This window comes from Sphaeramia orbicularis, chromosome 3 (assembly GCF_902148855.1).
Source record: "Sphaeramia orbicularis chromosome 3, fSphaOr1.1, whole genome shotgun sequence".
Classification (NCBI taxonomy): domain Eukaryota; kingdom Metazoa; phylum Chordata; class Actinopteri; order Kurtiformes; family Apogonidae; genus Sphaeramia; species Sphaeramia orbicularis.
The window spans coordinates 34,838,018-34,858,633 of NC_043959.1; the positions used below are offsets into that span (position 1 = coordinate 34,838,018).

A 20,616-nucleotide genomic window follows, 5' to 3' on the forward strand; every position below is an offset into this window, starting at 1 on the left:
CAGTTTAATTTTTGCAGGATGCTGTTATGTATTCATGCTCAGTCAACAGCCATCATCTCCAGCTTATCTTTATCCTTTCGATCTTTGCCTCTTTTCCTTTGCCTCCTCTTAATCCTCCACTCCCAGACCACCTGATCGGCGACGCAGAGATCTTTTTGGAGTTGCCAACTCCACTCACCCCCGCCGTAACCAGCCACACACCAACAGCAGCACCATCCCACCTCTGCAAGCTGGTGGTAACAGCAGTAACGTGGACCAGGAACCGGCAGAACGCGAGTTTGAGTTCATTGAACAAGCTGTGACAGAGCGTGAGCTGCAGATCTCTGGCCTGAAGCCGTTCACAGTTTATCGCATCGACATTCACGCCTGCAATCGGCAGGTTCAACGCTGCAGCGCTGCAGAGTTTGTCTTCTCCAGAACCAAGCCTGCAGGTTGGAAGAGAAATGGTTTATTGCTTAAGAATAAGTTTTGAAAAAAACAAAACAAAACACTGCTTTATAATAATGCTATGAAGCTTAATGTGTCCACACCAAAACTTGGGGTTTCTCACATCACATAGAAGAAGGAAGTGTGACTTGTGGGAGTATGTGACTGACCTTTTAAACTTACAACCAGTTCGATGAAAACAACAGAATATTTTGTTTATATGTTGTATCACCAATTTGATGAGTTTTTATTGTTACTTGTTATCATAGCAAACCACGAAACGTAGTGAGTGCATTTACAAGCTGCCAAAACGCACATCATATGATCTCACTTTATGGTCATCATGGTAACCAAGTCTCTCTATTTCTTCAGAAAAGGCTGATGACATACCTGGCCTGGTGACCTGGGAGGGCCACGAGAACTGGGTGTTTCTACGTTGGCCGGAGCCCCCTCACCCGAACGGACTCATTCTTATGTATGAGATCAAGTTTAAACTGGCTGCTGAGGTGTGTCATCTCTCCTCCTGTCAACTCACAAAGGACCAGTGATAGAAACTGATGTGATTTTAGTCAAGTGGGGGTAGCTACAGTGTGTTATCTTTGAGCCTCAACACAATGTAGAAACAGAGTAGAAAAGAGCCACGAGTGTGACTCAGGTGAGCAAAAGCTCCATCTGCTCATTAATTTGGAACGTGCAGACACATGATTTTAATGTCACTGTTTTGCAGCATACAGGTGTTGTAAAAACATGCTGGCGCTGATAAAGCTAGTCAGAAAAAGTTATCCTGTTTTCACTAAACTGGTCATCCAAGTCACAGAAGTGCTGAGCCATTGTGCATTTTTGGGATTTAATATTCGTGTTGACTGCACTGGCACATTAAAAACCAGTTGCTCCTTAATGGCTTTAGCATGGTCAAAATAAATTATTATTGGCCATTATTAATTGGATTATTGCCAATTGCCAATGGATTGGATTGCTTAATGGTCCTTTTTTGCTAACTCAGTTAATGTCTAGAAGTCTGTACTCATCTTTGTGTGTGTGTGTGTGTGTGTGTGTGTGTGTGTCTGTCAGACTGAGAAGCATGAATGTGTCTCCGGGCAAATGTATCAGACCCAGCGTGGCGTTCGTCTGTCCAACCTCAGCCCGGGCAACTATTCAGTCCGTGTGAGAGCCACATCACTGGCTGGCAACGGCTCTTGGACACACATGGTGGATCTCTACGTGGCTGAACGTAAGATACATGTGGCTGTAGACTGTGTGTTTTTGGTCTCTGGTTATGTTGTTTGCTGGTGTGCCAACAAATGCACTTAACTTTTTTTCTTGCCCTGACAGGATATGAAAATGTTCTCTACGCTATCATCTTTGCTCCTATCGCCGCCATCATCCTCATCTGCTTATGCACTGCAACAGTGGTGTTCCTCAACAAGAAAAGGTGTGTGTTCCTCTATACCTGTTTGGTTTTACCAGTTCTGTACTGGTGACTATTATCTATGAATATGGTAATATTACGGTATATAATGGAAAACAAACAAAACCAAAACAGGATGAAGAGTGTCTCATATGAATTTAATCTCCCTGATATGGGTAATCTGGCCAAGCCCCAGTACAGCAGACCACCACAGACTCCTTTTCCTTCTTTCCTTTTCTCCAAAATAAATATTTAATGTAATTGCTAATGGGATGTGTGGTCACATTGGGACCGATATTCACCCACAGTCCTCACAAACCAAACTAAGAGGATTTTGCCAGCTACAGTTGAAGTGTGTGTGGTAAACAAGAAATCTGGCCCACTATTGACAGTCTCTATTTTAAGGTTAAGACCAACCACTATATCAGGTTGTGCTTCAAAATATTTACCTTAAAGAAACCACACTGAGATACAAGACGATGTGATTTACTCAACATGATACAGCTAAAAAATGAAGAAGAATGTGATATTTATTGAATATATGTGTTTCTGTAAATACCTGTTTTTGTGTTGCTCAGGAACAGTGACCGGCTGGGGAATGGAGTCCTTTATGCCTCTGTCAATCCAGAGTACTTCAGTGCAGCAGAAAGTGAGAGAAGCAGTCACCTGTTTTGAGCATCAGTACTAGTGCTAATTTAGCTGTCTTAACTCAAAACCTGTGTGTTTTTGGCTTTTTTTGTGTAGTGTATGTACCAGATGAGTGGGAGGTGGCACGGGAGAAGATCTCTCTGAGCCGTGAGCTGGGCCAGGGGTCGTTCGGCATGGTGTACGAGGGGATTGCAAAGGGGGTGGTCAAGGATGAACCAGAGACCCGCGTCGCCATTAAGACTGTGAACGAGTCAGCCAGCATGAGAGAGCGAATAGAGTTTCTGAATGAGGCTTCTGTCATGAAGGAGTTCAACTGTCATCATGTGGTATGTGTATTTGCAGTGGTGGAAAAAAGTTTTTGGATACTTGTGATATGTTGCATTAAGAATCACTGTTAATTGTTTGAAGTAGGTCAGAGGTCAAGTGTCGCACAAGTATTGCGCCATTATCAAAACCCATACACTCTCTTCTGCTCGTGTGCTGTTCCATCGAGATCCAAACTTTCACGATAATATTTGAAATTGTGTAAAATTTTAAGGGTGTCCACAACTATTTTCCCCACCATTTTACCTACAAACACACAATTCAGACACCCAGTGTGCATACATGGTACACAATTACATCACTCAGCGTTCCCGCAGGGTCTTAAAAAGTCTTAAAAGTTTTGAATTTACAAATCTGCATGTATTACCTCAAGAGAATCAATTCTCAACTAACTTACCAGGTTAAATAAATAAATAAATGTTTGTGAAATGTCTGAGCTGCAGAGAAAGTAACCTTAGTCTACTCAGTTTCACTCTTTTCAACCTGATAATTTATATTGAAATTAGGAACCAATTATTGCTAACTTACAGCCCCCAGTGAGAAATGACTTGGAACGGTGGGAATAAAGGCATTGGAGTAAAAAGATACATTTTCCTAAATTCTAAGAGTCATGAATTTTTGCCTGTACGGCTGTAAAATGGACATTAAATTTTGTTCAAAGTAGTCTTATAAAGTCTTAAATTTAACTTATAGAAACCTGTAGGAGCCCTGATCGCTGCTATTACCAAATTAGCAAAATGTTGTTTTGTGATGTCTTATTTTGTTATACTTTGTAGATTCTCAAAAGCACCATTGAAAACAGTAGTCTATAATCAATAGTTTATATAGAGAGATTTGTGGTAGACAGTGGTCTATTTTTTGTTGTGCAAGATAAAATACAAAAGTATACTCTGCAACAAATTGGCAAACTTTTTTTCACTGCATATGGTAATGACTTCTTTGTATCATAACACTTTCTCTAAATCATAATATGTCAGCCTTTGTACAGTATTGAAAGTCTGTTGATGTGATGTGTTGCCCCATGTCTGGTGCAGGTCCGGCTCCTGGGAGTCGTTTCTCAGGGCCAACCCACACTGGTCATCATGGAGCTGATGACCCGAGGAGACCTAAAGAGCTACTTACGCTCCCTCCGACCTAAAGAGGTACTGCCTGTTATAGACCCTGAAATGACTTTACTGTGGTGAAAAGGATCATCAGGACTTTTTCAGGTTGACTTGTCTTGTCTGTTTGTGTCTCCAGCAACAGTGGTCAAGCCTGTCTCTCCCACCGCTAAAGAAGATGCTTCAGATGGCGGGACAAATAGCTGATGGAATGGCGTACCTCAACGCCAACAAGTTTGTCCACAGAGATCTGGCCGCAAGGAACTGCATGGTGGCTGAGGACTTCACGGTTAAAATAGGAGGTAAAGGCTGGCGGACATGGAAGGGAATGAGTGACACGCTGGTAGAATGCAGTCAGTTTAGGCCACATCCACAGAGTAAATCTAATCCCAGTAGGGAAGCATTTCCAGGCGATACTGTAGCTGTGTCAGCATGTTTACGTCTACAGATCCAGAGCAGAGTATCCTTTCAGATACTGATTACTCCTGTAGAACGTTAAAGCTTATAATCTCAGTAAAGAGTGCCCTCCTGTGGAAAAAAGCAAGAAGTCTGCACACATTAAAATTCAGTATTAGGTCTGAGAGGTGAGAGTGCTGTTTGCTCTTGCATATTTACATGTTTCATTTAAGGACGTTCCATTTGGTTTCACTTGGATTTATGACAGCGATGGTTAAACTAATACATTTGAATGTGTGTCTCAATCCTTGATGTTCTTCTTGTGTGTCTGACTGTAGACTTCGGCATGACCAGAGACATCTATGAGACTGATTACTACCGCAAAGGTGGTAAAGGTTTACTCCCCGTCCGCTGGATGTCACCTGAGTCTCTGAAGGATGGAGTCTTCACCACCAACTCTGATGTCTGGTGAGTGTGTACACAAATACAAACACACATCAACCTCATTCTCTTTTTGTCTCCAGAAATCTGTGAAACTTACCAGTCACATTATAATAGCAGTCTGTGTTACAAATACAAATATAATGGCTTCCTAGGCTGATGAAAGAATGAAAAAAGCTCAAATTAGTTCTATTATTAAATAAAGAGCAGGCATTTTCCAAAACAATTAGTAATGCATATTTTTACAACAGCCAGATTTGCTTAGAGCATTTCTCATTTTCACATTTTTCTGTTTGTTGACAGATGAATGACTATGAAGTATGTGAACCAGCAGCCACTTTTTAGTCATTTTCTTAGTCTATTCTGTAACTCATTTTTTATAGTTTTTTCTTTCTTTTCACCCATTAAACATTTTACAGTGATACAACAGGATATAATTATAAGAAAATATATCAATAAAAATATGAAAATCAAATATAAACCAAAAAACAATTACAAAAACAATAGAGTACTGTTAATTTTGTCATTTTGTCATGTGTCATAGGATCAAGGCCAGGACAATAAAACATTTGCCATAATACACTGTGGTATCATAAAATCAATCCCTTAAGTTATTATAAAAATACCCAAGACTGCAGTCGGGGTCCGCTCCATTATCTATTCCACACTTCATCTAAAAGGGGCCCCATATTTTTTTTGATTTCTCCTGTTTATTATTGATTTTAAGTTGGTGAGTGTGTACATAACTACAAACACACATCAACCTCATTCTCTTTTTGTCTTCAGAAATCTGTGAAACTTACCAGTCACATTACAATAGCAGTCTGTGTTACAAATGCAAGTATAATGTCTTCCTAAGCTGATGAAAGAGTGACAAAAGCTCAAATTAGTTCCATTATTAAATACAGAGCAGGCATTTTGCAAAACAATTAGTAATGCATGTTTTTACAACACCCAGATTTGCTTAGAGCAGTTCTCATTTTCACATTTTTCTGTTTGTTGACAGCTGAATGACTATGAAGTATGTGAACCAGCAGCCACTTCTTTGTCATTTTCTTAGTCTATTCAGTCTATTTAAATTAGTTAGACTTGATATAAACAACTCAAAGTCCATACACTGACACTGTAACTTAAATCAGCATTAAGCACTACAACAGCAAGTGGATTATAGGTAAAAAAAACAAAACAAGAGAGTTCATGACAGAAGTTGAATATGAGATAACTGACAGATCTAAAGTTTGATGGTTCATATCTTCATTCTCTTGTTCTTTGTTGTTAAGCACAAGCTCCAGCTGAGGGAAAATAATAATATCAGGAATTATTTAAGATAGAGGACTGACCACAGTTTAGTTTCCCAGGTTTGCATTACAAAATGTAGTTTTATCTGAGTACTTAAATTACAACATGCAAACACTGGTTAGTACTGCAGTCACAGTCAGGCTCAACGAGGTTAGAGCTAGATTCGAGGGGTTGCATGAATGGACAATTTTACCTGCACATTTATAATTTCTATATATATAAAGTAATTACTGTCTAATGGAAGCCCTGCATCCAGTTATCATAGTGATAATGGAAGACACACTAATGTAACACCTGCTCCCTCCCTCTTTGTTTTCTGCAGGTCTTTTGGGGTTGTGTTGTGGGAGATCGCCACTCTGGCAGAACAGCCTTACCAGGGTTTGTCCAATGAGCAGGTCCTGCGCTTTGTCATGGAGGGAGGACTGCTGGAGAAACCACAGAACTGCCCCGACATGCTGTAAGAAATGAACCCCTGCACTAATAGATAATAATGTGACACATAAATATGCAAAGATGGAATGCAGCACACATACAAGGCAATACAAACTGGTTCCTCTGTTTTTTTGTTGGAAAATTATCAGTAGCTACTGTTTATTCACACAACTAGAGAACTGTTCCTGCGGCCCTTTGGACTCGTGGTAAATGAGATTTCCATAGCATCAACTCTGTTTAGAACCCAGCTGTTTGTCACAGTGCCTTTGCCACAATTTGTTTGTTCTTAATATGAAACAGCCCAAGTGTAAATCCACATGAAAAGACTGTGAATGTGGCAGAGCAGTCTGGCCGCCAACCACAAAATGCTAAGGAGGCATCAGATGGGGAAATCATGATGTGAACAAATGTGAAACTACAGTTCACTGGAAAAACAAAGAAGACGCTTCACTTCAAAAGTATTTACAATGTGACTGATATGCAAATGTAGGGCTCATTCCATGCCATTTGCAATTTTCTCTTGAGTAGAAAGTCCCAAGTCAAAGCTGTACAAAAGAGCCAGACTGACACTGGATTTTTAAGGTTGAAGGAGGGCACTGAGAGAGAACACACCATCTGCTCATTTCATAATATTATTAAAGCAAAACCCCCGTTGTACATCACTACTATTTGTTAATTTAACACACTGTTAAGATGTCAGGCTCCACCCATTTAATCGATGCTCTGTAAAATTTAAGGGGTTTATTCTCTGATCCGCATCCAAACCTTCAACCAAGTTTCATGAAAATTAGTGCAGGAGTTTTTCCATAATCCTTTTGACAAATGCACAGATGGACAGAATAATGCAAATGATCACACAACAAGATGACGGAGGTAAAAAAAAAAAAAGAGCACATTTTTGCAATATCTCCTGTAAGAAAACATCACTTTAAATCACTAAGAGTCCATTGCTAACAACCAAAATTGTTCCTTTTTTTTCCTTTTTATCCTACAATATAAACCAGCTTTCTGTGCAGCTATCCAGCAAAAGCAAGATGATAAAATGAAACCAAAATAGTCCATGATAACAAATTTACGTCAGATTTAATGCATTGATGCTATATTTCATTTCATTTGTAACACTAAATATGGGTGAAATATTTGATGAGATGTCAAATTTGTGTGTTTGATGCAGTTTTAAAGCAGAGTTTTCAGTGGCAGCTGCTGGACTGAACTGAAAGGAGCATCAGCTTCACGCTTCATAAACATGAAGTGTGTGGGGTGGTGTCACAGCCATTTTAGCAACAGAAAGCAAACATTTGGCAAAAGTAAATATTGGCTTGTCGGTAGGAAGGCAAAGTTTCTTAGGAGTCATTACTATAGCAGTGCATGTATTTGATCCACTTCATCTGTGTGTGTGTGTGTGTGTGTGTGTGTGTGTGTGTGTGCGTGTGTGTGCAGGTTCGAGCTGATGCGAATGTGTTGGCAGTACAACCCTAAGATGCGTCCGGCATTTGTGGAGATCATCAGCAGCGTAAAAGATGAGCTGGAGCCGTCTTTCAGAGAGGTCAGTTTCTTCTACAGCGCCGATAACAAGCCGGCTGACGCGCCGCAGCTGCACCTGGACGACGCCAACAACATGACCGACGTCCCTCTGGACCCCACCTCTTCCACACAGTCACAGCAAACCCCGGCCCCCCAACAACAGACCCCGCCCTCTCCCAGCTCAGAGGCTCCTCCCGCCCCCTCATTAGCCACCAGCTCCCCCTCCTCTCCGTCTACGTCAACATCTGCCATGGACAAGCAGCCGTCCGGTCAGCAGGCGGCCAACGGGCTGTCGGGGCGGGACTCGGGACAGGTTCTGGCGTAGCGATGCGACCGTCTTTAGACGAACTGCCGCCTTACGCCCACATGAACGGAGGACGCAAAAATGAACGTGCCATGCCCCTCCCCCAGTCGTCTGCCTGCTGATGGGACAGACAGCCGCCAGACTACAAACCTGCCACCGCCGCTCTGCAGGACGCCATGTCTCCGTGGGTGGGAGCATTTTTTTTTTTTTTTAAAGTAAAATACAGCAAAACAATGTCCACCAACTGAGTGTAGCTACTTAGTGGGGAGCAAAGACTCACAGGAGGGAGATAACTCTCTTTTAGTCCATGTTCTGCTGTACCTCCACACACTCTTTGATATTCTTCTCAGTTTGGTTTCCACCAGCTGGCTGTCAGATGTGACTGCTGAGTAGGATGAACGAAAACGGTAAAAGAAAGAGAAAAAAGAAAATCATTTTGGGGGGAGATGTGTCTCTCTTTATGGCTGAACTTATTTTATAAATTGTTGTTTGTTACTTTTTTATATGTATTTCCAAATGAGGAAAATGTGTAGGCCTTTGTAAATGACCAGCGCGTGGGTCGCCTTGTGGCGGGCATTATGGTGAAACTGTCAAGCATATCTAATGAAGAAGCACTTGAGAGGGGTCAGCGTCTCCGTCATTTAGTAGTCTCGTTGCTCTGCAGGTTGAGTGTCGACAGCCAGTCAGCTGAAAACACATAACCAGAAAGGGCAAAGTCAAACCTGCCAAATTTGCTGCCAAAAGGATAATTTTTTTTTTTTTTTGTCAAATTCTCTGCATCATTGCTCTGATTCTACAACTCACCAGACTGAAAATATAATTACACTTAAAATGCTTTTTGAACTTTATCAAATTGTAAATGATCAAAAACACAAGATGTCGATTATATCAGTCGATCTTGTCACCAAGTGCTGTTCCTTAAGGTTTTACCCACCATTTAATCAATAGAGACGCAAAAAAAAAGAGATGAAACCCCTCAAAGCGCAGACTGCAGAGGGAAGGGCATAAGGATGAAAATAAATATGAACAGTACACCTGTACCGCCTCTCAATCAGAGTTTGCTCCAAGTCCAGAGGCATTCTCTTTAATGTTGTATACAAACAGGTATTTTTTAGACTAGTCTCTAGTCTCCCAACATTTACAACATCTCTATGTGGGCAGAGCATTTATGTACACACCAGTTGTTTGTGTCACTTTTCTAACTTTTCTACGGTTGGAGACATTCATCATGTACAGAAAAAGCTGCTATTCCTTATTTCTCTTGTGGTTGTAATATAGTTGATATCTATATATAAAAAGAGAAAAACTCCTTCAGGTTGGATCTATGAACGTTTCCACTACAGTCCATGTTTTTATGCTTGTAAACTGTGTAAAGTGTATCTGAGCTGGTTTTTGTTTCTATGTTGCGTAAAAAGGTACGACAATTTGCCTTGTGTTTTGAAACACCGGTAACGTCCCCTCCCATCTGACCGGAGGACGCCAACGGTACGAAGGACCGCAGATGTCCTCGTCTCCTCTCAGGACGCCTCGGCCTCTGTCCTCTGGAGCTCTAGAGACAACGCTACAGCTCAGAGGTCAGAGGTCAGGCGTCGCTGCTGAGTCCCAACTAAATCTCAGGTCAAAGAGAAAAGATGAATCCTTTTCTTCTTTCTTTTCTTTCAGTTTTGTTTCTGTGCTGTCATACCCAGAGACATCCAGCCCAGTATGATTCTATGTCCCTCTGCTTTTCATTTGCATTTTTTCTTCGATTATAACAGGAGTTGACGGAACCAGAAGGGGTGTTTGCACTGTAAACGCAAAACGAAATTAATTTGACGCAGCAGCCAGCTTCCAAATCTTATTTCTCAGAAGCAAAGTGTTCAAATCGGTTTGATTAAAACAGGAAGCTGTGAATTCCTGCACTATTTCATGTTCTTTAGCTTTTCTTTGAGCGTCAGCAGTTGTATGTAAATTGCTGAAGTGAAATTTGGGTATGAAAAAAAAAAAGAGTTGTCGTAGAGGACTGACAGTTTGACGCAAAATATGACTTTAAGGCCAAGTCGAATACTCATTACAAATTAAGCCATATTCATTTACGACTAGAATTAATGCGGTTTCATCACATATTTTGCTGATACACACATCAGGCTAAAACACAGACGAGTATGATCACAGAGAGGACCACGTGGATTTTTAAAGGGTCATTCGCCTCAATAAATTACATTTGGAGTCCAAGCAGAGATGTTTTTTGGTTATTTATATTTTGTGAGTTGTAAGTCACTGTACAAATATCCCACCTTTTTTTTTTTGTTTTGTTTTTTTGGAGGGGGGGCATTTTTGTGTTTTTCTGCAACTTAGGGAGAAAGTTCTGTTGTTTTTTTCAACCATCCATCTACCTCACACTTTTTCTCTCCCCCTCTCAATCTATACACAGAAAGACAAAGCATCTCATCTCAGTTGTCTTAGCGAGTTTTGATTTTTTTTTTTTTTTTTTCAAACGGTCAAATTCAAACCACAAATCGAGCCATCCTGAAGGGGGAGGGAGGCATAGAAACACGGTGGCCATTAGGGAACATTAGCTGGATGCTGGTCTGTCTGCCCTTTAGATAATCAGCCCATCATACAACACAGGTACTGGTCACACGGCAGAGACAAAGACGTGTGGTTTAGGAGAGTTTACACTGGTTAATTTGTAAAACGGCATGCCCTAATGACATTTTTAGTCAATATTTCCTGCTTTTTTGTTAGTTTACTGTGCCAGGCTTATTGCTGTTTCCATCATCTGCAAGAATGAACAAGCTGACAGGTGATCTCCATTTTTCCCACTCGCTCCAGTGGGCTTTAAACGTGCTGTTTGTTCCTCGTCGTTATTGACTGAAGCCATGTGAAGTGGCAGGTAGAAGGGAGGCATTCATAGGTAGAAAACATCTGGTTTCATTCGAGTCGTTTGATGTTGATGCTAATGATCCTGGACCGGTTGCTGTGGTAACATTTCTGGTAACCCAGGAGTCGCTTAATGATGTGTTGTATTTTACACATATTTATTAGTTCTTCATATGTTGGTGAACAGAATACCCTTGAGGGTCTTCGCTGCCACGTTGGGACATCACAGCCATTGCTAGTGCCTATACCCGTTTCCATGGTGATCATACAGAAACCCCAAGAAAAAGCATTCCTAACTCTCCTATTTGTACGATTCTCTTTCCTCTCCTAACAAGGCAGGTTTATAGTTTCCTGTCCTGGAAGTGTTGGTGTTTGAGTGGGGGGCCCTCCTGCAGTTTGTGCTGATACAATGAGGTCAGGATGGAGTTTTTGTGGTCTGAGTTTTGCCACACTTTTACCACTGGAATGCTTCACAGAGTGGACGGAAAATCGAACAAACTGATGTTTTTTTTGTTGTTTTCTTATTTGTTACATTGATGGCCAATTTGTTACCAAGATTTTGATGTGTGTAAATTATTCATAGCCTTCCAACTCTTGCGTTTCTGTTGAAATGATCGGTTAGACTGAGGTTTCATTTTGGTTTTCTTTTGTACATGCTGTTGTAAGAATTTTTCCTCTTATCGATATATTCTGAATACTGGGGAAAATTATTGGCTGAAGGAAAAGAGAATGTTTCTCTGATTCTTTTTTTTTCTACACAAGATTTAAGATGAATAAAAATGTATGCAAACTGTTTGCTTGTCTTGTTTTTTTATTGCAGCTTTCCCTATGTATTATTTGTGGTTACAGTTGATATACGAAGAATTCATTGTAATTGAAGAGGGGAAAAATACTCTATTCAGTTCAACACACAAATCTGTCAGTATCCTTAGTAATGTAAGACAGGCTTAAGTGTTTTCATCTTAAGTAGCAGGATATAAACTCATCAAGGAATACTCTGGTCGTCAGTGCATCTGTCAAAATTAATACATGTTGACATGTAAGGTTCTCACCTGACAGGAAAGGGATGAAATATAATCTGGAAACCTGTTGAATTTATTTAAATATAGGTATATATTTCCCTCCTATATTTATATGAAATGGAAATAGCGAAGTACCTCAAAATTGTATTTTATTATAAGCCTGTTGCAAGGCACAAACTTAAGTTAAACTTAGTTTCATCCCATCAATGATAATTTAGTACAATACAAATATTGTTCCTGCTTTTTGTTTTGTTTGGAGAGTTATCTTGTGTTACTTCACTAATTTAGAGTCATGGGCAACAACACAATGCATCACAGGGACAAATGACTGTTCCACTCTGTATTTTTTGTTTATTTATTTTTTCTGAACCAGTCCAATCACAGAACAATTGCTACCAACGCAGTTTTACAATTTAAACACACAAAATAGCTCTCATCTAAAACTATTGGAAAATATGATAATGACTAATACCGTAATTAAAGCATTGCAAAAACATCCAATTTTACAGAAGAGGATTAGGGCCATTGGAGAAAAAGAAAATTTAGGTCCAATATATATATTTTTATCCTTATTATGAGACAAAAGTCAGAATTCGGAGTTTAATCCCAGAATTCTGACTTTTCTCAGAATTCTGACTTTTTTTCTCAGAACAATAAATAAATAAATAAATAAATAAATAGGACCTTTTTTTTCCCAGTAGCCCAAATCCTCCTCCATACATTTTACATAATATAGAATAGTAACATTTTAAGAAGCACTGTTTTTGTTCTATTATCTTGTCATCGGAATAAAACTGTTAAAAAAACAACAACAACCGTGTAGTAGTGTCCAGTGAAGCCAAAGTATAAACGGGGACCAAATAAAAATTACTTAAATGTAATATAAGTGAAATGAATTTAACACATATACAAAGTGTTGTTAGTTCATAGAGGCTGTTTGACATCATGTACAGTACACGGTGCCGTTTATTAACTCAACAGCAGGTGGCAGCAGCATTCAAAAAGAAGAAGAAGAAGAAGAAGAAGAAGCCGGCGGTGGGTGTTGACCTTTGACCGTTACGTACAGTGACGCATTACGTTGTTTACGACAGAGGTCTGTTGTTGCCCCACATAGCTCTTCATTTAGCTTATGTGTGTTGTAAAACTCACGAATAAAACTCATGCCGGACGTGAGCACATGTGGGAATTATTCAAAGGTGCTAAGGTAATACATACTTTGTCTGCCAGTTATTGTGTTGAACGTAATGTACAGATAGAAGTAGCCACCTAGCAAGCATGCTAACTGGCTAATAGAGCTAAAAATCATTTAAAAAAAAAAAAAAAAAAAACGACAAATGAGTGTAATGCTAGGCGAATTTAATACTAGCTGCAGGGAGAGTGTCTATTTAGAATTTGTGAGTTTTTTTTAAACCACTGTTAGTATCATCAGACAGTTTAAGTTAATGCAGACAGTGTTACCAGAATAAACATGGTAGGGTTCTTAAGTTATTTCAATGGGGGCTGTTCTCAAGGGACTCTAACCCCTACTGCAACATTGTCTGTTAACTGGAATTGCACCTTCTAAATTTTACATGAGCTTAGTAATTGTTGGTGCATGCTGTGCTGTCCTGACCTGACAGACATGACTCACCTTTCTTTAAATGTTTTGCCCTCCTTTGTATTTCTCAGGAAACAGTGATGCCATAGCAGAAAAGTAGCTTCGCCGAGCCTCCTCCACAGAGGGGGAAGGTCCTACTCAAAAATGGCAACTGAACTTCATGAGACCATATTCATGGCCAAGCAGGAGCGACACAAAAACCTGTTTCTTAACTACAGGAACCTGAACAATTTCCCTGTAGAATTGTTGAAGGATGAAGGCCTGCAGTTTTTGGAGAGATTGTACATGAAGAGGAACTCGCTCACTACACTGGTACATGGGGGGGGGGGTGGGGGGGTTGTCATTGCTGACCTCATTTCTGCAGTACCTTCTTAGATTGTGTAGCATGAAATAGTGTTTGAAATGAGTACAGCAATTTTTCACGTTGATGTCCTGTTTACTTTACTGATTATCTCTGTTTTTCATCTCTTGCTTTCAGCCTGACAATCTTGCACAGAAGCTCCCAAACCTGATTGAACTGTAAGTGTTCAGATTGATGCCATATTTTAACGACTAAACAATGAAATAGCAAACACTTTGACCTATTTCAATCATAACTGCTTATTTTTGTGTGTTGTAAGGTATTTGCACTCAAACAACATAGTTATAATTCCTGAGGGTAAGTACTCATTTCTGTCATTGCCTTGTAACTTTGATGATGAAGTCAGTTGGTTACTTTTTGATGCACCGTACTTGTAATGCCAGTGAGGTCAGTAAGGTTATTATTACCTTAAGGAGGTTATGTTTTTGCTGGCGTTGGTTTGTCTGTCTGTCTGTCTGTCTGTCCGTGTGTGTGCAAGATAACTCAAAAAGTTATGGACAGATTTGGATGAAAATTTCAGGAAATGTTGATACTGGCACAAGGAACAAATGATTAAAATTTGGTGGTGATTGTGTGTGTGTGTGTGTGTGTGTGTGTGTGTGTGTGTGTGTGTGTGTGGGGGGGGGCACTGATCTGCCTAGGTGGAGGTCTGCGCTCTCCCAGTGCTTTTCTAGTTTTTTTTCTGTGGAGCATAATGACAGTCAGCATAATCTATTTGTTCTTCAGCTATCGGAAACCTGGCCAGGCTGCAGTCATTGGACCTGAGTAATAACGCCCTCCAGCTTCTTTGTCCAGAGATTGGCCGACTAAGGTCATTACGACACCTGAGACTGTCCAATAACCAGCTGAAATGCCTTCCTCCAGGTAAAACACAGCATACTGCCTTTTAACTCTACTTTTTACTGTCACGTACACTGTATGTAAGTAGACAGACTACACTTCATGATAGTGCAACTTAAACTGACAAAGCATTAGGCAAAAAAAATGTACAAAGTCAGGAATATCCAAAAGACAAGCATACAATGCTGTTAAAGATTTAGAAAAAATGTATGGGGCTGAGGGAACAGATAAAGGAATAAGTGTAACTGTAACATCCCTAATAATTATTGTTTTTATTAAGGCTAGTTATAAATTGAAATAAAACGAAATTATGTATATGAGTTTATGTGAATAACATCTCATGTCTGGTATAATGTATGAATTTTCATGAGCAAAATTGACACCAAAATGTATTGTGTAACCATTTTTTTTTTTTACCAGCAGAGGGCAACATTGTAACTAAACTAACCTGTGTGTCACTTTAAAAAAGTCTGTGTTCCATTTCATGTACTAATATGTGAAATTATCATTTGTGGTATATATGAGACAATTGCAAATAAGAGACTATATATTTAAAGTATTATAAAACCTCTCATGTTGAAATGCCTTCTGTCACTCAAAGTATAATAAAGTAACATACGCATAAATGGTTTTGATTGAGGTGCAATTCGCAATAACTCTTCATTCCCTCCCATGTTTGAAACCATTAGAGCTTGGTGATCTGCAGGAACTGGAGACTCTGGATGTGTCAATGAACCAGTTGATGTCTCTCCCAGACCGCCTGCACCGTTGCCTCTCTCTGCAGAATTTGACAGCAGATCACAACTTACTGAACCATGTTCCACGGCAGCTCTGCTGGCTCCACCGCCTCAACCAGCTCTCAATGGCCGCTAACCGGCTCACCTTTCTACCACTCGGTCAGTAAATCCCCTCAGCATAGTGCGTTATATACACTGTGTGGAGGGCAGTGATAATAACTGTGTGTGTTTCAGATCTGGGAAGATCACGGGAGCTGCAGTTTGTATTCGTTGACAACAATGTGGATCTAAAAGGACTTCCCTCCTACTTGTATAACAAGGTCATCGGCTGCAGCGGGTAACAAAGACTTTCATCTACCTCCACACAAGAAGCCCAAAGTGTCTGTGGGCAGATGTAGAGTCTGATGTTGTGACTGTGTGTACAGGTGTGGTGTGTCACCCCAGGTGCTGGAGGGAGAGCTGGGCGAGGCACTGGGTGAAGCACTGAGCGAGGCTTTGGTCGGTCTGCCAGCTGAAGTGAAGGTGGTCGGCTCGGGGGCTGATAATGTGGTTCCTCTGGAGGAGCTCGCTATGAGGACTCTGCACCGAACCCACCACCAACGGCCGACAGGTGAACCCCAGCCTGCTCACCTGTATGCGCAGCACACTGTGACTTCAGACTTTTACAACTAGTGCCTTTGTGTTTGTGTTTTTGTAGATCTGAACCTCCTTCCTCCCATCGCCCTCCCAAAGAGTTTGTTGGACCTGTTGCAGTTCCCTCTGGGCCACTGCCATCGCTGCAGTCAAGTCATGTTTACCATCATTTATCCCAAACTGTTCCCCCTCCGAGACACCGCGTTGGCAGGAGTCCACCGCAGGTTAGAACAAAGTCAATGTTACATCCTGCCACAGTTATCTGAGAAGTTTGTGGAACTAGATATTGTGATAACAACTCTTTACAGGTTTCTGCTGGTCTGTAAAATCTGCATCATTTCTTGTTTTTTTGTTTGTCATTTATAAATAGATAATCTTAAACTACACCCTTCCTCTTTGCTCAGTAAAACAAGTAGAGAGCTATGGTGAAGCAAGGTAGAAAAAAAAATGAGTCAGTGTTTCAGTTAGAAAAATAGCATGACTTACAAAAATCTATTATTATTTTATGATGGTTTTACAGTGGTGGTGTTGTACAGCACAAATAGACACACCTTTGTACAACTGTAAGTGAAAGGTGCAAAAGAATACAACTGGAGAACACACTTCATCCTGTCAAAAAACATAAACACATTAAAACAAGAGTAAAGTATGAAAACACAGACAGGGGAGCATCTCTTGAGGACGATACCCAACCTCATACCAGTGAGTGTGGTGATTAGGGTGGATTACTTTTGTGTGAGTGTCAGCTTAAAATCCAATATTTAGAATTTTAAAGCTTAAAAACATGGATTAAATCTAGTTTTAGGGTAAAATGTTTTTCTCTAACTTTAAACCTTTTTATTTAAACTCAACTATTTAGAAGAAACACTGTGATTTCAGCTTCAGACTCTATTCTTTTCATGTACAGCTGTGTCCAGTTGTGAAAATGACAACAGTGCTTCTAGCTTTTATCACTTTGGCTTTTTTTTTTAATTTTTTACAGTAAATGTTGTTTCTTAGTGGTTCTCACTCCATCCTGTCACTCTCTCATGGTTTAGTCAAAGGCCCCATGGTGTTAATTTTCCTCTAATGATATTTTTAAAAAATATTTTAAAGTAAAAATTCTACATTCCTCTTCTTTAAAAGCTTTAATTTATCTAGCTGAAACCTGCAGAAAACCTGCTTTTTTAAATCTGACATTTCCAAATAAATACTCATGTCGAAACCATGTCACATCTTCCTCTCTTTAATGACTCTTTTCTTCTCTTAAGGACGACGGTGAGTTTTGTGGCCTATTGTTGCTCCAGTCGCTGCCTCCGGACCTTTGACCTCCAGGGATGACCTCATTCCATCAGCCTTGTCCATATAAGAGCTGCTGTCCAGACGGCGACAGCGGCTCGTCACGTGTCACCTGACAGCGAACCGTGGATCTGGCCGGAGCTCTGAGCCTTGATTGACAAACCTGAGAACCACAGGGAATCAGCCTGTGTGGATGTTCGGTGGGTCAGATGATGGACACGGGGATCGTCCAGTTACATTTCAACATCATTAATGACAAACCAAAAGCCTACATGATTTCCCTGTTGCCGACGAACACACTGAATCTAAACAACTGAGAGGATTTTATTTGTGTGTGTGATCTGGGACACTATTCCTTTCTACGTGTGAACATTCAGCTAAATTTTGACATGAAACAACACACTCACAAAAGGGCACTTTGAAATTACTAGTACTGTTTAATATTTGTGAAACCTTTAACTTTCCAAAATTTTCTAGGAGAAATACATCCCATTTTTTGTGATGTCATTGTTGAAGTATTAACATTTGTAGCACTGTTACTTTTTACTGATTCCTGGACGTTTGAAGGATTTCTATCTAAGAGAATGTATGCCACGTATTGACTTTGTAGATTCTCGGCTTATTAATAACATTATAGAGTCAAAACAATTTACTCTGAGGTCCATCACATGGTCTGAATTTTAGAAACCAGCCAGACAGATGAGGATTTTTTTTCACATAAATGTAATAGAGTTGAGGTTAATGTTTGCAGTCTCATAGTGTGGCTTTTTAAATTCCTAACAGGCTTTAAATAAATAGGGTTTGTTTTTTGTTTTTTTATTATTACCTGCATCAAACCTCATCTAGTGTTTGTGTGCAGACCCAGACTGGCAGAAAGTTTGGAACAACATCAAAACTTTCCCACTTTTCCTTCTTCATGTGTTAAAAAAAAAGGGTTTGACCACTTCAGAGGCACACGTGTGTTTTAACTTACACATGTGTTAATGTTCATTCATATAATGTACAGTTCTAATTTATCATTTGTCTTGATTGTGTTGCATTGGCAGCAAATGTCAAAAGATGTTTCGCTTTCTTTTGGCCTTCATTTGTATTTTTACAACACAAACAGTTTATGCATGAAAAAGAATAGAAACATGACTCCTGCATCACATGATCAGAAGAGGAAAACTGCACGTTTAGCACTACAACCAACAGCTTCACAGCTCATATTACTGTGAACAGTCACTGTAATTGTGTCATGTGACATGTAGCCTTTGGCACATCTTATAGAAAACATTTAGAAACTTATGTTAAGATGACCAGTAACAATCTGTAAGTATAAGAATAGAATTGTACTTTAGTTCATTTCTGTATACAAATTAAATAGCAACACTTTCATCCTGTAGCTTTCATTTATTTTCATAGTCCTGAGTTATTTTAAAAGGATCCAAAGTTTTACAAACATTTTTGAGGTAAATAAAAGGAGCAAACAGCCATCCCAGCACATAAGCATTACACAAACCAATAAAACTCTGAGGTGAACTTCAAAAGTGTTCTTCAGTGTCTGAATCTGTCTATTTTGTGATTTCAATTACAGACAAATTTCAGCAAAATGCAAACTCAGAGCTGATGAAGGTCTCAAAGATGCACAAAGATCCATAGAGCGATCCAGGTGTGTGCTTCCTTGTGAAGAAAATTTTTTAAGTATCAGCATTAAAATGTGAGTTTACAGTTGATTTTTTGCATCAGGGTACGGAAAACTCACCCTAGAATTCATTACTTGTACTACTCCAAAAGTAAAGTGAAGTAATTTACGTAAATGAAATGTTTGAAAACCACCTTTCTGAGTGAATGTACTCTGAATCTGACATTTTATCGAATAACTCCTGTCACTAAACTGCACATCCTTACCCTTAAATTCCTGTTAAAGTCGTCTCGGTGAAAGTGTTAGTGTTATTGAGCCGAGTCAACGAAGAGAACACTCCTGTTGTTGTGAGTAGCTCTCAAAAAAAGAGTGACCACTTAACTGCCTGAGTGCAAAAGTACAATGTGCAAGAGCTGATGAGTTGACAGGGATGATAGAGGGATATGAGGAGGTGGAGGCTGAATTAGAAAGCAGAGAGCGGCTCCATTACCAGGATCAATGTTCAGACCATCATGGTGTTGCTCTCCTGCTGGTGATTCAGCTCTCTGCCCTCCCTTTGGGGCTATCACATCTCCGCTGACGGCACACGTGTGTTCATGTCGACATATTATGAGTGCACACGAAGATGGAAACTAAAATGAAATCAGAGCGTTTGTTCCTGTGAGTCTAAACCATTAGGTCCTCATTTCTTTCAGTTTCACCTTGAACTTTTTTTTTTAACCCTTAAAGACCCAGTGTTGCTTTTGTGGCAGTTCCCAAATGAACGTTTTTCACTATTAAACTTTTAAGTGATTTATCACCATTTATTCTAAAATTACTCTCTGTATTTTGCATTTTAAAGTGAAAAATCAGGTATTTTATCCTGTATTTAATTCACTGGTCATGTAGATATTTATTAAAGATCAGAGTAAATTCAAAGGTTATTATATAACAAACAGAAAAAACTAAAGAAATTTTAGTAAAATCTATCAATAACTGAACATAAACCCAATGTCTCCATCCACTGTCACTGATACAACTCCATGGGTTTTACTGGTGAATCAATGTTGTAGAAAATGATGGTGTTTCCATGGTAACTACAGAGCCTCTGAACGTCCAAATGGGTCATATCTGATGACCATAAAACGATGACAAACTGCATTTTCCACCAATTATTTACATGTATTGATAGAATTAGTGGATCAACACGTATTAAACATTTTATATCTGTGGATGGATTGTGTCGCTGGTGGCTGTTTGGGTCTTTATGGGTTAAACTCTGTCCATTTCATAGCAGTAATACACATATCAAAAGTAAAATTATCATTATGATAACTACCATGCTGTTGCTTGACACTGGTGTGTGGACACGCAACACAAC

The 20,616-nt window shown here is 39.7% G+C and overlaps 2 protein-coding genes across 2 annotated transcripts in view; both read left to right on the top strand.

The window, feature by feature from the left end:
• Nucleotides 1-11,957, top strand: part of LOC115439086 (insulin-like growth factor 1 receptor) — a 47,247-nt gene extending 35,290 nt beyond the window's left edge. The window contains 12 exon segments of the mRNA XM_030162984.1: nt 127-431; nt 799-932; nt 1,498-1,657; nt 1,759-1,858; nt 2,413-2,483; nt 2,579-2,808; nt 3,841-3,948; nt 4,046-4,208; nt 4,641-4,770; nt 6,365-6,499; nt 7,915-8,317; nt 8,320-11,957. Coding sequence (XP_030018844.1) covers nt 127-431; nt 799-932; nt 1,498-1,657; nt 1,759-1,858; nt 2,413-2,483; nt 2,579-2,808; nt 3,841-3,948; nt 4,046-4,208; nt 4,641-4,770; nt 6,365-6,499; nt 7,915-8,317; nt 8,320-8,424 — 2,044 coding nt within the window. The 3' untranslated portion in view covers nt 8,425-11,957.
• A 1,294-nt stretch (nt 11,958-13,251) lies between these two features.
• On the top strand, nt 13,252-19,160 carry lrrc28 (leucine rich repeat containing 28). The gene is made up of 10 exons (XM_030123180.1): nt 13,252-13,390; nt 13,855-14,095; nt 14,262-14,302; nt 14,404-14,441; nt 14,871-15,008; nt 15,674-15,880; nt 15,956-16,058; nt 16,147-16,331; nt 16,419-16,578; nt 17,605-19,160. The coding sequence occupies exons 2-10, from the start codon at nt 13,928-13,930 to the stop codon at nt 17,672-17,674; spliced, it is 1,110 nt and encodes a 369-aa protein (XP_029979040.1). The 5' UTR covers nt 13,252-13,390; nt 13,855-13,927; the 3' UTR covers nt 17,675-19,160.
• The last annotated feature ends 1,456 nt before the right edge of the window (nt 19,161-20,616 follow it).

What these genes read in the sequence shown, in the direction of transcription:
- lrrc28 (XM_030123180.1), top strand. Translation starts at nt 13,928, where the DNA reads ATGGCAACTGAACTTCATGAGACCATATTCATGGCCAAGCAGGAGCGA. An exon ending in GGAACTCGCTCACTACACTG is followed by an intron (nt 14,096 to 14,261) that starts GTACATGGGGGG and finishes TCTTGCTTTCAG; the next exon opens with CCTGACAATCTTGCACAGAA. An exon ending in TTGGCAGGAGTCCACCGCAG is followed by an intron (nt 16,579 to 17,604) that starts GTTAGAACAAAG and finishes TCTTCTCTTAAG; the next exon opens with GACGACGGTGAGTTTTGTGG.